This window comes from Amphibalanus amphitrite, unplaced genomic scaffold (genome assembly GCF_019059575.1).
Source record: "Amphibalanus amphitrite isolate SeventyFive unplaced genomic scaffold, NRLGWU_Aamphi_draft 000834F_arrow, whole genome shotgun sequence".
Taxonomy (NCBI): domain Eukaryota; kingdom Metazoa; phylum Arthropoda; class Thecostraca; order Balanomorpha; family Balanidae; genus Amphibalanus; species Amphibalanus amphitrite.
In genome coordinates, this window is record NW_024882328.1 from 212783 (window position 1) to 231249 (window position 18467).

Below are 18467 nucleotides of genomic sequence, written 5' to 3' on the forward strand. Positions count from 1 at the left end.
AGCACCTCAAAAATCACTCTGCAGAGTGACCTCGTCAAAATGCCCGGGGCTATATCTCCTAAACCGCTGACCGTAGGGGCCTGGCGTTGTCACCATTGACTTCAGGGCATAAGAGAACCCTATAGACAAGATTTCATCAAAATCAAAAATGGTCGGGTGTTAGGCCTTGGTCGATCTATCGTGGAATGCCCCACCCGGCAAGGACATGACAGGGGGGGGGGGGGGCAAGAAAGTCACAGAGTCACCGGCTTTCCGTTGTTCGGTGCAGCGACTAGCCACTCCGGCCACCCTGTCTACCTTACAGACCACCTGCAACGGCGGCGCGACCCCCCTGCCCGTTGTCCTACCTTTGTTCTTGGTCCTCGGTGACTGTGACAGCAGGCAGGGCACTCCACCATTACCTACTCCTCCTATGCCTACCTCAGCTGGTAACATCTGACCACCTCTAGGGACCCCTCAGCCCGTTGTCCTACCTTTGTTCCTGGTCTTCGGTGACGGTGACGGCCGGCACTGCCGTGCTGGCACCCTCGAACGGCGCCACGTGAGTGATGCCCTCCTCCCGCAGCTGGGCGATAAAGTGCTCGATGATCTCCTTTCCCTGGAGACAAACACCACCACAGCCACGTTATACGACGAGAAAAGGGGTGTTGGTGAATGATAACAAACAACGGGAAACATTTCCATAAGAAGGGATCACATACCAAAAGTTATTTGTTTACAGTCGACTGACGACATTGTGCCGACATTGACCACAAAGAAAGGTCAGAAGAGGAAACGATCTACATTCTCTCAACACACGGTCAATGAAGACGCACAAAACGCGTGCTTCTGATGGCAGAACCATTTTACTGAAAACACCCTCTTAAATGGCCCTTGTTGCGAACGAATCGAATCCGGCCCCGATCGACCGGTAAAGTTACGAATATGCAAAATCCGAATAACACGGAAGTCGAATTAAAACTTGTTCCGAATCGATCAATCTATATTGTCCGCCATTTTTCCTTCTAATTTCAACGAGTTCATTCACACGACAACAATAGGACCGACGAAATTCCGACTGCGTGAAAATATGCAAAATGGCGCGTGCCATAAAACACTGGAGCCGCTACGGCGGCGACATCCTCCCCCCCAATAGTGACCCGTCGTCACCCTTGGCACCATGCCCATCGATACACACACTGGGCAGAGCGCAGTTGCACCACTAATCACCATCATCATCACTCCCCTCGAGGAGACACACTTTGCTAGCAGGACGGCGGAGACGTCCTCTAGCGGTCACTATATCCACAGAACGGACACGACCATCGGGTCCAGGGTACACCTGAGCGACTCGAGCCAGCGGCCACAATCCCTTTGGCGTGTCGTCGCCGGCTAGCAGCACCAAGTCTCCGACGCGCAGGTTCCGAACGTCTGACGTCCATTTGGTGCGCTGAGCGAGGGTGGGGACGTATTCCCTGAGCCATCTTCGCCAAAACTGTGCGGCTATGGCTCGTGCTTGCCGCCAGTGACTCCTGACATTCATTCGTGATGAGTCACTGAGCTGAGACGGCAGGAGACACGCCGGTCTGCCGAGAAGGATGTGACTGGGAGTGAGCGCTTCAAAGTCACTGGCCTCTGAGCTGACGTGCGTCAAAGGTCGACTGTTGATTACTGCCTCTACTTCTGCGATAGCGGTCAGTAGAGCTTCTTCATGAACGATGAAGTTTCCAAGGACTACTCGGAGTGCTCGTTTCACGGTTGCCACCATTCGCTCCCAAATACCTCCCATATGGCATGCGGTGGGAGGATTGAAAAACCAGCGGATATTGTCTTGGGCGAGCCGATCACTGATGCAGCCTTGATTTAGGCCGGTTAGAAGACGTCGGAGTTCAGCTTCCCCTCGGCGGAAGTTGGTTCCGTTATCCGAGTACACCGAAGCTGGCCTACCGCGACGAGCGACGAAACGCTGGAAGGCCATGAGGAACGATTCGGTGCTTAAAGATGTCGATAGTTCGAGGTGGACTGCTCTGGTAGACATACATGTCACCAACAGACAGTATCGCTTCTCCGTCTTCCTGCCTACTTTGGTGAGTATCGGGCCGAAGTAATCGATGCCGACGTTGCAGAATGGGTGTGTCACAGCTAAGCGCGCTTTCGGAAGCGCAGCCATTCTTGGCGTTTGAGGCTGGGCTCGTCTTCGTCGACAGAGCGGGCAGGCTGACAGGATCTTCCGCACTGTCGCCCGTGCCCTGGGGATCCAGTACAGCTGTCTGGCTTCGTTGATGACGTGTTCGGCGCCAGCGTGCAGAAGCTGGCTGTGGAAGTGCGTGACTACTAATCGAGTCACTTCACTGCTGCGAGACAGGATCACTGGATGGCGAGCCGTGGCTGGGAGTGGTGCGTTGAGGAGCCGACCACCGACCCGAATGACACCGTCTTCATCCAGCCAGGGTGAGAGTGCCAGCAGACTACTCTTGCTAGAGACCGATCTGCCGTTCTTCAGGTCGATCAGTTCCTGATGATACTGATCATTTTGCATCTTGCGCAGAATAAGGTTTTCTGCATCGTTCAACTCTGTCACCGAGAGCGTGCCAGCACGGCGCCATTCTTGCTCTTCTTGAGAGCCGTGTCTGGCCACGAAGTTGCAGAGAAACCGCATCAGCCAGGCGACGGAGCGTTTGTAGCGAGTCCAGCTTGAGAATCTGCTGGGGTCAGGGAGAACAATCCCTGTGCTGAGATCAGTGGAGGTGAGATTCACGACCCTGACCTCGGGATCACCATCGTTTATGGCCTTTTGGCGAACCTCTGAAGGCCATTGATCCGGCGGCTGGCGAAGGAAGGCAGGTCCTTGAATCCAGCGGCTATCCGGTGTCAACTGAGAAGCCGGCAGACCCCGCGAGCAGTCGTCCGCCGGGTTTAGGTATCCTGGGACATGCCGCCACCGCGATGGTTCTGAGCCTTGGCGAATCTCTGCTATTCGGTTGGCGATGAACGTGTGGAAGCGTCTACTTTCGTTGTTGATGTATTGGAGAACCACCATACTGTCGCTCCAAAAGTTGACTCCATCAATTGCGAGCTTCAGTTCTCTTCTGATGGCGTCTGCCAGTCGAACGGCTAGCACAGCCGCTTGAGTTTCAAGCCGAACGATAGTCATCTTCTTTAATGGAGCGACTCGAGTCTTGCTCATAACGAAAGAGACAGACACAGTGCCATCAGCCGATGTCTCTCTGAGGTAGGCCACGGCCCCGAAGGCGAGCTCGGAAGCATCACAAAATATGTGAAGCTGCCGATCACGTGCAGGTGAGTCGCATGCTTTGAAGCTCCAAGGAACTGTGAGTGCTTCTAAGCACGCCAATTCTCCCGTCCAACGAGTCCATTCTTCCGCCGTCGTTCCTGTGAGCTCACAGTCCCAGTCGAGTTTCAGTGCCCACAGTTTCTGCATCACGATTCTTGCGAGAAGAGTGAATGGAGAGGCGAATCCGAGTGGATCGTAGATGGAGGCAGCCATCTGAAGGATACCCCGTTTTGTAGGAGGCACAGTTCGGTGATGAACATGCAGCCTTAGCAGGTCAGTCTCTGCGTCCCACAGCAAACCGAGGATGCGTTCTGTCGGCAGCTGCACGGTCAGATCTGCCGCTGATGGCGTACGCTCGGACTCTGGCACAGCGGCGAGGACGTCACGAGCATTGCTGAGCCATTTGGTGAGTCTGAAGCCTCCTCGAGATACGAGTGCTGTCACTGCTGTGAGGCTAGAAATAGCCGAGTCGCTGTTTGGCTCCGAGCTGAGGAAGTCGTCCATATAGAAGTTGCAGAGGACCGCTTCTGTCGCCGCTCTGTCCGAGTCAGTGTCAGCCGCCATGTCATTGGCGGTCTTGCGAAGAGCATACGATGCCGAAGCCGGTGAGCACCGGGCTCCAAAGATAATACGGTCCATTTGGTACACATCAGGAGGCCGGGTGGTGTCCAAATCTCGCCAAAGAAAGCTGAGTGCCGGCTGATCGTCCTTCACTGCCGCCACCTGATGGTACATCTGTTCGATGTCGGCCGAAACGCCGACTTGCTGCTCCCTGAATCTCAGAAGAACGCCGGGAATCGTCTGAAGGAAGTCAGGGCCAGTGAGAAGCTGACTGTTCAGAGAGGTTCCTCTGTAGCTGGCTGCAGCATCGAATACCACACGGATCTTTCCTGGCTTGTTTTGGTTGACCACTGCATGGTGCGGCAGGAACCATCGTTTCTTGTCTGCTCTCTCGAGTTCTTCTGGGCAGAGCATTCGAGCGTATCCCTTGTCCAGATACTGTCGAAAGGTATCTTTGTATGCAGCTGCCGTCCCTGGTTGGCGGAGAAGTCTTTTTTCCGTGCTCTCAAGCCGATTCAGTGCTGCTGTGTAGTTGTCTGGCATGGAGACGTCGTCTGATCTCCACAGTAGACCGGTCTCGTACCTGTCCCCGCGCCATTTCGTCGTCTCAGCGAGCAGCTTCTCCGCGCGCCTATCTTCAGCTGATGAGGCGACGTTCTCGCTGAATTTGGTGCCGAAGGACTCGGTGGACCACCATTCCTTCACCAGAGAGCTCAACTCTTCTTCTCGAGTGTCAAGTCGTGCCATGTGCATGACGTGACGAGCACCAGGCGAGACCAGCTGTGTGATGTTGCCGCTTAGACACCAACCAAAGGCTGTACGAACGGCCACTGGCTGGCCTGGCCTACCAACGCGTGCCTCGTGCTGCACTATTGCTTCAGTGACGTTAGCGCCTAACAGTAGTTCGATCGGCTTGTCACTAGTGTCTGGAATGTCGAGATCGGAGAGATGGAGCCACTCATGTCGCCGACTCCAGTCGATTGTTTGCGGCTGCACGTTCAGCTTAGGAACGGAGTATACCTCTTGTACGGTAATATCCGTTCTTCCGTTTCCATCCGACATTGGCGATACCTGCAGTTCAAATCGGTGCACAGTTCTCTTCTCGCCGGCCCCTTCGACGTTGTTGAGTTGCAGCTCCTGGCGTTCTCCGATGATACCCAGGCGCTGCCTCAGCCGATCGGTGCAGAGAGAGGTTTGTGCTCCGGCGTCCAGTAGTGCGTGCGTGTCACTGCACTCGCCGTCTGGCCCGTACACACGCACTGGTACGACTTGAAGAAGTGTAGGCGTTCTGGTCGCATTCAGCGCGGCTCCGATCGTGCGATTAGTTGAGTGCTGCTCTGCTGGATCCATATGTTGTTGGATTTGCTCGAGCGCGGCAGCCTGCTCCGTTCCACGACGCTCGAAAACACGCTGGCTGCCATGTAGTAGCTGGTGGTGTCTGCCTGCACAGCCGGCAGAACTGCACTGTTGGACAGATGTGGACGGGCACCTTCTCGAGATGTGTCCCGTCTCCAAGCAGCGAAAACATCTGTCATTGTCAGCGATGTATCGAGCTCGTTCCGACACCGACTTTTGGGCAAATGCATTGCAGCGAGCCAAGTCGTGTTGGCGATTGCAGAGGGGGGCACGCCGGCTGGGAGCCATGCTGAGTGGCCACCGTGGCGAGAGCCGAACGCGCACTCGATCCATGCCTCTGACGCGACGCCGGCGGTCGGCGCTGACTGTCTGCCGCTGAGCTGATGCCGCTGTTCCCTTCACGCTCAGACATTGAGCTGCTGAGTAATATCCGGACTTGTAGAGCTAGCCAGTCATCTAAATCCGACAGTGTGACTTGCCTTGGCTCCAGCTCTACTGCTCGTTTTCCCCACTCGTGACGAAGTTGAATCGGCAGCTTCACGACTGCTCGTCGCAAGTTCTCGCGGCTCGTGACGTCACCATGATAGCCGAGCGATTGGAGAGTCGTAACCGCGGAATGGAGACGAGCTTGAAACTTTTCTAGGGCTGCTGCGTCGAGGTGCTTCAGAGGCTGGCTCTCGAAAACAGCCCTCAGGTGTGCGAAAACGATATCGTCACTCCTGCCGAATCGACTTTGGAGAGCTTGTAGCGCCTGCGGGTAGAGCTCGCCATCGTACAGCATCCCTTCGATTGTTTTCTGCGCCAGACCAGTGACTGCCGACTGTAGATGAACGATTTTTTCTGCGTTTGACAGCCCTGGTTGCTTGTGAATCAGCGCCTCGAAAAGTCCAATCCACTTTGGCCACTCCAGAGGCTCACCCGAGAACTTCGGCAGTGCTATGCGCGGCACGCTGTGGAGATCGGTGTGACGCGCTGTCGTCTCTCTCTGTTGAGCTGGTGAGGCCTCAGGACTGTTCAGCCTCCTGATCCAGTCTGCTGTTCTCAGGTTGCTGTCACCAACGTTCGCGCGTTCATGCTCAACTTCACAATCGGCAACAGCAGCTTCGTCTCTGATGTCATCAGTTCTATCCAGATTGACTGTCCCTGACTCAATGGCTTCTTGCCGCAGTCGAGCTTCAAGTTCGGCTGTTTCAGCCGCTTCTCTAGCCGCCTGAATCTTCAGGTTAAATTCCTTTTCGCACTGAAACGTTTTTCTTCCTGGCGACTCTTCAAGGCGGTCAGACGGGCCTGAATCACAGCCTCATGTGACTGAGCCACAGCTGCCGTCGAACGATGGGACGACGCTGCACCAGCTTCAGAAGCGGCCTCGTCAGATCTCGATTGAAGGTAAGTCATTATCTTTTGAACGATACTGTTCCGCTGCGCTTCGATTTCAATCATGTATTCGTTTGCCTTCGATTTCTCTTCCTCGTCCGTCAATACCAGCAAGTATGACTCATTGGAGTCCGTCACTGTGTCCATTGCACGGTCAATATCACCGAGCAGCTCTTGGAGAATGGTACGACTGCCTCGAACTGCGATCAGATTCTCGGCTCGATTGCAGATGCGTGTCAAACACGACTTCTTGTTTGCTCGGATCCGCTTCAATCTTGCTGCTTCGGGTGATTGATCCATGTTGATTATTTGCTGATGTTGAGCAGCACGATCATTCAGAGCATACGTTGTTATGCTTAGAAGCCATGCAATGCGCGGAACGTTACGTTATCTGTGGTCATTACGTTAAGTGCGAACGATGCGAAACTCAAAACGTAACTGAATTCACGATAATGACGTTAGAGCGAACGACGATATAACGCTCAAAGGCTACGTTATTCGTGAACATTACGTTAGAGCGAACGAGACGACACACAAATTACGTTATCCACGACCCGGAGGACCAAAAAATGTTGCGAACGAATCGAATCCGGCCCCGATCGACCGGTAAAGTTACGAATATGCAAAATCCGAATAATACGGAAGTCGAATTAAAACTTGTTCCGAATCGATCAATCTATATTGTCCGCCATTTTTCCTTCTAATTTCAACGAGTTCATTCACACGACAACAATAGCACCGACGAAATTCCGACTGCGTGAAAATATGCAAAATGGCGCGTGCCATAAAACACTGGAGCCGCTACGGCGGCGACAGCCCTACAACAAGGCCCTCTACTAGGTCCACCTCACCTTGGATATGCTGGCCGAGTACTGCTTCATGGCAATCTTCTCGACCGTGCTCTCGAAGCCGAAAAACGACTTGACGTCCAGACTGGCCGTCTGTTCAAAACACGTCCAGTCGGGGTTTTCTGGGTGCACCTGGCAAACAAAAATACAAAACTAGATAAACACAAAACTCAGGCACCGATTTTCAGATAACATCGCAAAGTGAACGAGTAAGAGTTGTTGAGAAAAAACTGCTTTGATAAAATAATTTGTTACGAAATTGTTCTCGACAGTTGATTGTTGGTAGGCACATGGCCTCGATAATTGCATTGGTCGCTGGTACAATTCCACTCTGATATTGAACATATGCCCATTAATGATTAAACTACGCAATGGTGAATATTATGGGAATACATGGGTAAGCGCAATGCATTAACAACGGATATGTATTATAGTCAGTAAGGGGTAAAAATCAAAAAGACCGTAGGAAAGCTGTCCAGTACACCGCACGTCTTGATCTTCACATGGACCCAACATATTCAATTCATCGCGTGTCTCTCCTTGTGCCAACATTGTTTATAAATCGTTCGTGAAGTTTCGTCAGAACGCATACTTCTTGCTTCATGGTTACTTCCGTAGATGCCTTTAATTTTTTTAGAAGAGTCGAAACTACACATATATGTAGTTTCATTTTTATCGTGAACAAACAGGTTGAGCGCAGGTTATGTGGCTTTGTGACGCCTCACCTCACACTTTGCAATAATCCGTGTTATCATAATATGTAAACCGGCAGCAGAGTAGGACGGCAGAATGGAAAGTTCAAGTCCTATAAAACGCAGAGCTAAGTCTCGACGACGTGCCAAGTCTGGGCAGCCACCGCAGGCACCCGTATCGTGTCAGTCTTTGGGTGAATAACTACGTGGGCAAGAGACCGGCGACAGGGACTCGCGGTACATGGAATAAACGCGTGTGCGGCCATGGACACGTTGACATCGGGCACTGTCCATATTTGCTCGCTAAATACGTCATGGAATTTAAAATGAGCTCCGTCGCTGACGTGCAAATCAGAGGCATCGGTTGTGTAAATTCTATCACACTATCAGTGACGAAGGTTGCGAATCACGAAGCAATAAAACCACCACTTGTTGATATTTTATATAAGCGTTTTAGAGGTTACGATAACGTGATCTAATGCCCCTGGTATGAAATCTGAGGCCCAAACGTTACATGCTGCCTGCGGAGAGCACGAATGTGTCAAAACATCGAAATACCTGAAACCAAGGAGCTTTGCAAAAACCCTCACCTGGCACGCGAGGATTGGTACATAAACACTCTATAACGCAGTCGCTTGACCTTTAGGGCGCCCCACGTCAACCGGGCCAAAGGTAAATGTCGATTAAATGTTTAATGACTCACTCTCCTGCGCGGAATCGGAAAGACGTCATTTACGTCACGAGATCGGGTGAGCGGGTGACGTGCCGACTGCCGGAAACAGCTGCCGCCTCCGGGGTCACGATAGTCCCAGAGGTCGTAGAGAGAAAGAAAATGTGTAAAGATAACCGATAAACATGAGAAACATGACAGATGATAACGTAGATAAATATGCTATCGGATGATAAAGCATTAGCCCGATAATGCTGAGCTTTTTATTTCGTTTCAGTTATGTAAGCGTCTTGACATTCAAGTGTACAGTACTGGGCAGTGGGTATGCAAATCTTTCGGCCCTGCGCGTTTTTTTTTTTTTAGAGACTTTGAACTGCATTCTTCATAATTTTGACATATCTAATACCAGTTTCAAATAGTATCTCTCATGTCGAGATATCAGTAATATGCCCGAAATCTGCGGTGTATCTCTTCCACCAGCCCTTCGGTTTCCAAACGATGCTATCGTCATTTCCGGCCGGCTGGGTTAGGCGGAAATGGTGGCCGCTGAGATACCGGGGAACGGGCCGGCCGTTCGCGCCAAGGTCAGCCGACGTCCCCCCTCCCCCTCCCCGGTATGGGACAGTTCGGCGTGGAGCGAGCGGTGCCGAGAGCAGGCCTGTCAAAGTCGCTCGGCTTGGACACATTTTCCCATACTGCCTATATTGGAACAGTCCCTTCGGTAGCAGTAGTTATTGAAGCTATGCGACTGAGAAGTGAGGCCAAGGCAATACATAGTTTGTTTGCTATCAAGTACCGGGTAGTACAGTTCGGCTAAAATTGCACTGATTTATAAATGCAACGTGATACATTTTACGGTAAAACAGCAGTCGGGGGCAAAAGTTGAATAAAATTCACAATGTGCGCCCACTTTTGGTTCATGCAACCGTTTATACGTAAAAGCGATTGAAACCAGTGGAAGATGTATGTAGCGTAAATTACAATGTTTACGTCTCATCGGCCACTGATGAAAATGCAGTTATTTTATTTTTGCTCTGGTTTTTAATCAGCTGAAAGTAATCTTCATATAGTCAAAATAATATAGTGCTTTGCGTCAAAGATCAAAAAGCCATGAAGCCAATCCGAGCACCCAGTGACGGTCGTGTATCAAGAAGCAGCATTACATATTTACCCGTCCCACGCCGTGCGGGCGCCGGGCACTCACCGGATACCGGCAATTTTCGCTCCTGACCACCCGGGCACTCACCGTATACCGGCAATTTTCGCTGCTGACCACCCGGGCACTCACCGGATACCGGCAATTTTCGCTCCTGACCATCCGGGCACTCACCGTATACCGGCACTTTTCGCTGATGACCACCGGGCACTCATCGTATAGCGGCAATTTTCGCTGATGACCACCCGGGCACTCACCGTATACCGGCAATTTTCGCTGCTGACCACCCGGGCACTCACCGGATACCGGCAATTTTCGCTCCTGACCACCCGGGCACTCATCGTATTCCGGCACTTTTCGCTGCTGACCACCCGGGCACTCATCGTATACCGGCACTTTTCGCTGCTGACCACCCGGGCACTCACCGTATACCGGCAATTTTCGCTGATGACGACCCGCGTGGCGTAGCTCTCGTTCCAGGCCTCGATGTGCAGTGTGCGCGCGCGTCGGTCCAGCGAGTTTTTCTGACGGAAGTAGATGTACTCGACGCCCATGATCTGCCAACACGCAGGATACATCGGGTCATGATAGAGCAACAGCACGCACATGTGCTTCCACGCCCGCATACGGCGGCAGTTTTTCCGACAGACTTTTCAGAGTGTTAAAGTTTTCGCTGGATGTTCAGGTGATTGGTCCTAAGTTAGACCAAAAGATATGCCATTGCACCGGCAATATGAGTCTCCTGAGATAACGACATTCCTCACATCAATGGAAAGGGGTTCCCAACAGTTTTGCTAACTGATACGTTGCAGGCCAAATATAAAAATATCGTCATGCAGATTAAGCTATTCGCTAAGTAGAAATTAGTTTAGGGGGAATCGTGATTAAAAGCTAAACATGTTTTATTATTGCCCCTGCAGGGGCCATTACTGGGCTGCTCGCGTCTTGTAAACAAGATTTGCGGAAGGAATCATTCTGCACCGCCCGACATAATTCGCCGAATTTCACGGGTATGCCATGGCCCATGCCTTCTGACTGTGGACGGACTATGAAATGTGGAATCTGCCAGCCGGGTTACTCTATACTTGTCAGTATGACGGCACGGCAATAACCATTGCTATAACATTTTTAAGCACGCATTTTCCGAGGCCCATCAACGTCTCTTCATTACACGCATGTATAAGTCAAAGTGTCTGCCACCGCCTCAATCGATGCGAAACGGTCCGGCAATCTGGCCCAGTACGCCCACAGCGACCATGTGCCTCTACCGACCCCATCTGTGGCGAGTGTTGACGACCCGACCGCGGCGGTCGGCCGGTCGGCGCAGCTGTGAACGGCCGGCCAGCGCGCCACACTGCAGCACGCGCCGCCAAGGTCGCTGGGTCACAAGGCCACCGGCCCGGAGTGACTGCGATTTCTCGACGGTGCGTCACGGGACGACTCGGACCCGCCGGCGGCCGCCCTGCACCGGTCAGCCGCGACGGTCCTCACTCCTCGCACCGCAGCGCCAGTCCCGGACCCGGGCGTCAGACGAGACCAGTTGAGACGGATTGTTATGAAAACGAGCAGCGGGTGGACCGGATAGGCGGCTCTACAAGCCTACGCGATGCTCAGGAGACAGGTGTATGTATGTCAGTAAAAGATACGACAATGGACCGACATACTGATTGTCGCAAGGTACCATGGCAAATGACTTAATTATTAAATAATAATGTCAGAAAATATTCGCACAGGGCTCAGAACAGACGGAAAATGTCCCCAACAAGACTTAAGACTTATAACAGTTTGAAGTTTCTACGGGCCTGAGACTGACTTGTGTAGGACTACCGGTCGGTGACCGCTTGTGCAGATAAATGTGGGGTCGGTGACCGCTGATGCAGGGCAATGTGGATTGTGGGGTCATTGGCCGCTGATATAGGGCAATCTGGATTGTGGGGTCATTGACCGTTGATACAGGGGAATGTGAATAGGGTTGGGACCTATCTGCATGCTCTGTATGTTTTGGTAAAATAAAAAAGCTCAGAATTTTTAATGATTTAATTTAAAATCACTTTGTTAAAAAAATGCCTAGTTAGTTCAGAAATTAATTATTTGTGGCTGAAAACAACTTGCTTCTGATTGGTCGGGCTAATCATGACGTCACATGTAGGTATATAACTGTCTGTATATTTGGCGCAGTTGAGACATACATTTTCTATGTATTTTCCTATGGTAAATCGGAGTGATTGGTCGTGTTTTCAGCGTCTCTTTATTTTGCGCTGGTATTGCGTGGCTAAGAAGTTTTATCAAGAATGGCATATACTAAAATGTTCCTTTAATAATGGAGCTTCAATATCTGTGAGTTTTATTGGCAAGCGATAACTGATTTCGCTGTTATTTTATCTGGAAATTACTCATTTTTTTAGGTCAATATTCAAAATATTTTACGGGAACAAGTTGGCACTTTTCTTGATTTTTGCACTCAAATCGCGTGCGATTCAACTGTATTGGAACTTGCAAAGAAGCTTGGTGATTAATTAACTGTGTTGTTATGGCACTGTTTGCAAAGCATGGATAATGAAACTCTGCCAAAGACTTAGCTACATAGCAATGCCTCAAGTAATACGCAAGAGGGACAGAATTCAGAGTCCGATCGAGAAGAATCGGTGCAAATGCTACGAAGACCAGGCAGCTCTGATACAATAGCTAGTCGTCTCACTACTCTCACTCCATAAGACCAGCTGATTCCTGACAGCACCGACTCGGATGCAAAGATCGAGCTCATCTTCCAAGCCAGAAACCAGTTCTTTGATGGAAGATGTGATGCTGCCTCTGTCTCTGCTTTGTTTTGTTGGCCACTTTGGACGGGGCGGAGCTCCGCTCCTTGCGTGAGCGGTTATTCGCCTGTCATCCAGAAATAGTTCCTTCGTTTGCTGGCCGTTCCCTGATTAGGTGCAATACGGGGAGCTGTAATCAGGGAAGTAACTTTCCATATGAAAGGGGTGCAGGTGCACCCCCGTCCCCCATCCACTAGAAGTGCACCCCCATAGGCTAAGCGGCGCCCCACACGCCGCCCCACACGATTAGCTCTAGAGCAGATGGCGAGGGTGATTTCTCGGCTACATTCCATCTCGGCGTCGTGATGCTTGTGGGCTTGGAAAGCGTCCAGTCGTATGTAGGGTAGTGTAGGGGTAGGGTTGAGTTCAATAAGGTCCTTACATTTGAAAGGTTTGAACAACCCGCAATCAGCACAACATACCACAAGTTAAATAAAAAACTACCAAACTCCGCCCAACTAATATTAATAAACATTACAGCCAAACTAATGGCCTAAATAAAAATATATCTCAAATCCTAACAGTTATCGCGAGTGATGGCGCCATGAGTTGCTATTATTCAAAACAGATGCAAATAAACATGTTTGTATGTCCTATGTATGTTTGTTTTAAAAACGTTGCAGCGGCGCTGGGAACTGCAGTCTTAGATCTGGGTATGTTTGGCATCTGCAACTCTTCATATACCTACACATTAACCCTATTTCGGACGGGGAGACCTTTTAGGATTTTCTTGTACAATTGCCAAACGCCGCGAGACATTCAGCTCATATTTGGTGACTTTTCCTAAATGCTCATTTCGCACATCTCAGCAAAAAAAAAAATGCCGGGTCAGGTCAGGTCAGGTAACCAGAGCGGGTTTGTTGACCCCACCTCAGAAAAGTTTGCAAACACGTCAGAGCTTGAGTTTTTCACGAAGTTATTTCCTTTCATCAAGTCTTCAAAACAGTACCTGCAGTATGTGTCGTTTGTATATCTCAGAATTTTTGATCTGTGACCTGAGGTTAGGTCAGAGTCGTGACCTTTACATTGCAAGCCTATGGAAAAGTATTGAAATGCGACCTGCACCTCGAGTAAACGAGTCAAAACCACCCAATTCTTTAAGAATTATGACAAATTATCTTATCTGTAATGATCCAGGTGCCATTTACTGACAGGGACACCGGAGAGGGTTATCTGAGCCGAGATCATGTGAGGTGATATCTACCAGTATAGCGCCTTTTGGGGCGACTAACGGAGCGAGCGAGAGGGTGAGCCTTGCACGTGCGAAATATCGAGGGGGTACCTCCAACTGACTTGTGCACGGCACCCTACTAACCGGTCTCTAGCGATGTGCCAAATTTGAGCACGATCGGCCCAGCCGTTCTCGAGATCTGGAAGCGGCACCCTGCACGTGCGCACGTGCAGAATGGGTCCCAACTGACTTGTGCACGGCACCCTACTAACTGGTCCCTAACCGTGTACCAAATTTGAGCGCCATCGGTCCAGCCGTTCTCGAGATCTGGAAACGACCCCTGCACGTGCGCACGTGCAGCACAGTGCTGGAAATGAGGCCGCTTTCTGGTCCCGGCGTTTTATTCTCCGGGTGAGTTAGCCCCGTCTAGCGCTTAGCCTTTCGGGACCCTCTCAGAGCCGCGGTTGTTTTCGCCGCTCGGCCCATTCGAGATGCAAAGTTGATAGTCGCATGAAGTTTATTTGGGGCCTCTGAATATACGACTTCGAAATTAATCGATTCTACAAAACCTTTTACTTTCATCTATGTGCATACATTTAACAGTAACTCCAGACTAGACTGGTTTGGCAAGCCCTAAATAAGCTTCGTGTGACTATTAACTTTGCATCTCGACTAGGGCGAGCGGCGAAAACAACCGCGACCCTCAGTGGGTCCCGAAAGGCTAAACGCTGGACGGGATTAACCCGCGAGGAGAATAAAACGCCGGGACCAGAAAGCGGCCTCATTTCCAGCACTGGTGCAGCAGCACCCCAACTCTGGCACATGGATATGCAGTGCCTAGTGGGTGCCTACCTACATGCCAACTTTCAGCGCAATCGGCCAAGTAGTTACCGAGATATTGCAACAATTACAAAACTGACACCTCTTCGTTTTGCGCGTGGCACGTGCATAAGGGGTCACCCACATGCATCGGGAATAGTCCAATACTTGGTAGAAGGAATGAAGCTACCCTACAAAAATTACCCCATGTAAATCGGTCAAGTGGTTGCTGAGATATAAGCCTCGCAAAAGCGTCCGCACGGCCGGCCGGCCGGCCGGCCGGCCGCTCATTCTCAGAAATTTCCGTTAATCTAAGGAAAGACTACGCTCGCTTCGCTCGCTCCGTAACCATACATCAATGCTCACAATGCTTACAATATTGACAATGCTTTTGCTTACAACACTAACAATACTTACGATGAGACCAGCAAGCACTCTGCCGTTACAGTTCTAACTTCTGTTTCGAAAAACGACGTTACACACATTCGCTGCCAGCATAAGATGTATTGTTTGACAGTAACAAAATACAATTGACATCTGAACCCCAAACGGACCGCCATCCACTCAAATTTTATTACCCTGACCGGTCAGGGGGCGAATGGAGGTCATTTCCTGGGCATTACACTCAGCCCTTGCACAAAATATCTCACCTCACAGTGATCATTACAACAATAGCACCGACTTGATAGTGGATTTCAAAGTACTTGCATCAGCTCTTCCTGCTATTGCAGACGATCATCTCCTCAGGGTAATGTTGTTCGGGACATGAACGAAGATCGTTTTCGGAGTTTCATAAGTGCTACTGCAACAGCCTGGCATAAAACAGGACTTGTACGCTCTTCTCTGCACTTTGCCCTTCAGTATATCACAAAAGAATTGTTTAGAATCCATCTTACGCTTCTTTCACAGTCTCCCTTGCCACCGTAGGGCGTAGATAGATTGCTGTTGCTGGTAAGTTAAGGCACGGTAGATAGAAATTACCTCGGTTCTCAACGCCTTAAGTTATTTTCATAAAAAAGAACAAATAAATGATCAATAAGATGACAGGAATGTAAACATTTTAATCGTAAAGTAGTCCAAATATTGCAATGAGCTTTTGCTTTTCAGCATCCTCCGATTCATCATCTTTATCATTTGAAAATTCGAGGTACATAAAATGTTTATCACGCGCTCATGTTAAGTGGGAATATAGTACACGGCAGACACATCAATTTTTGACACTGAACATTTCATCCGTAAATGTTTTAGCATAATTTAAAGTTAAAAACAGCGCGAATGGCAGAGTGAAGCAAACAACATCTTTCACCCATTGATATAACATGTAATCTGTGGTGCGCCAGATGCGCCATTATTTGTCAACCGCAGAAGGTGACATGTGACGTAACAGCATCAAGAGCATCTTTTTTCAAGAACTTTTCAAAACAAGTTTCCTATCTTTCTTCCCCCATTTCTCTCAGCTTATTGATTTTATGAGGCAATGGTATGCACCATAAATTCTGTGAAAATAGTTTGATCATTTTCATGCATTCTTAAAAAATCGAGTTCCCAACCCCATTCTAATGTCCGCGAGACCAATGGTGCAGGACACTGTGAGATTCCACCGTTCATAGGGGACACGGTGGTGTCGGTGAGCGGTTAAAAGCGGTGTATTAAAAGCGGAGTTCTATAGCCTTGGTGTATATGTGCGACAACCGACACAATACACCGCTTTTAACCGCTCTGAAACGGCATTGGGGGATCTACAAGCGCTCTTTAGTAACAGCGACAAGTTCATGAGGACTCACCTTTTTCAGGAGGTAGGGCACGTCTACGTGCAGGCTGCACTTGCGCTCGACCACGTGCTCGGCGCCGTCCTCGCTCTTCTCTTCGACCACCTTTTCGGTGTTGGCCAGGATGGGTATCATGTCGCAGGTGGGAAACCGCCGCTCGTACGCCTGTGGGCGCAGACGGCACGGTAAGGGTCAGCCGCAGCTGCGATGGGAGTAGGACGATCAAGGCAGTCCCAAAACCGAGCGGCAATGTTTACTCGATTTCGTCTAAATATATCACAAATTCCATTTAACAAGCACACAAACGAGCGAACTACTGGTGAAACAGTAGATAAAATAGCTAACAATACCGAAGCAAGCGATCTGAGATCGTGCATTGTCCTTCTCAAGATGTAGCATTATGAAATGAGACACGCTGGTCCAGGGTAAGCCAGCAGTCAGCACTCACCTCCATTACTAGTTCGAATGGGTATTTATACACCCGAATGGGTGATGTGTATTTTTGCACCATGCTTGCTGAAAAGATGTGCACTCCCGGGCCTGTGAAGAAATGCAGGGCAAGTAGTTAGTTTCAAGAAAGACAGAGTTGAGGAAAAGGTGAGGTCAAAATGATGGCCTAAACGAATGAGAACACTGCTAACAAGATAAAAATTTAATGCATTGTGCATGCATACATGTGTGAAATATATGAAATAATTGTATAAAAATATTTAAACTATATTCAAAGAGCTGAAACGTAACAATATCAGAAGACTTCAAATCGCTCCCCTAAACGGTAGAACAAACACATTTACAGAAGAGGCGAGAGAACAGAGAGAATACAGTGTTACTCGCTAATTTCAGTCATAACGAAAAATGACGACTGAGTGTAATCGAAAAATGTAATCGGTTTCTGAGTATCTTGCCAGCAGCTCTCAGTAGGTCTGGCTTCAAAACGTAGTTTGCTACGGGAGGTCATCAACAGGGAATATTGAATTAGGCCACCACATCGAACATACATCTCACGTTTTGTTCAGCTGTAAGCTGACCTTGCCACAGGGAATACACACAGGTTATTGGAATCAAATAGGACGACTTAATAATATTACCTACAGGGTTGCTAAAATGCAACATTTTCAAATAGCTCTCAGCACCCTATAAGCAGGGCTGTGGAGTCGGAGTTCGAGTTAAAGTCGGTTGGAGTCGACAGTTCTGCCCGGAGACGGAGTTGAATTCTGCATGTTATTTTTGATACAAATTTGCAATGCAAAGCCTTGGAACGCACAAGGGATCGTTTCAGGGAAGGGAAGACATCTCCATCGTGAACTTGATCCAGCATTGATTTCACGTTGATTTTGTGTTATAATTGGTTGAATCCAGTTTGATTGTCAACATTGAGGATCAATCGACTTTCGACATTGATGAACTTTGACTTTCGACTTTCGACACCACATGGATTTGATCGATGAAAGCCATGAAACAACAGCCGCTGATATCAATTAGCTGATATCAATCCGCAATCGAACAGCACACGCAACAGCACTATCATTTGTGTGAAAACCCAATGACATTAAATGGTAAATGATGCAACGTGTTTGCATAAAGGTAGCATTTGAGTTACCATTAGTTTTGATTGGGTCAGTTCTTTTTTTTTACCAAAGAAAAAAACTTAATTTAAGATCAAGCTTTCTTTTTAAAATCACGGCAACTAACCACTATAACAAACACTAGCCTATCCCTATTCCATCACACTTGGCCATTGATTCAGCAAGAATCAGGATAATTAACATCATAAAGGGAGGGCAATGCTGCCATGCAAAGGCAAAAACTACTAAGGTCGGAGTCTGACCTCACATTGTAGTTTTTGCTTTCGCACGGCAGAATGACCAGAAAAAAAAAATCTGATCACAGGGTGAAGTACTTTTATGTGCAGCAAAAGCTTAGTAGCTTGTTATGTTGATTGAGACCTAGCAGTTGATAAC

At 49.3% G+C, this 18467-nt stretch overlaps 1 protein-coding gene across 13 annotated transcripts in view; it reads right to left on the reverse strand.

The window, feature by feature from the left end:
• LOC122366842 (SEC14-like protein 1) overlaps positions 1 to 18467 on the reverse strand; it is a 35716-nt gene that overhangs the window by 16499 nt on the left and 750 nt on the right. For 6 of the 13 annotated variants that reach the window (XM_043339459.1, XM_043339455.1, XM_043339461.1 and 3 more), the window contains exons 2-6: positions 16955 to 17046; positions 16522 to 16671; positions 10357 to 10488; positions 7417 to 7545; positions 474 to 598 (exon numbers count right to left, since the gene is read on the reverse strand). In XM_043339459.1, the coding sequence (XP_043195394.1) occupies positions 474 to 598; positions 7417 to 7545; positions 10357 to 10488; positions 16522 to 16671; positions 16955 to 17017 (599 nt within the window). In that variant the 5' untranslated portion in view covers positions 17018 to 17046. The other 7 variants (XM_043339463.1, XM_043339464.1, XM_043339465.1 and 4 more) reach the window with 7 other exon arrangements.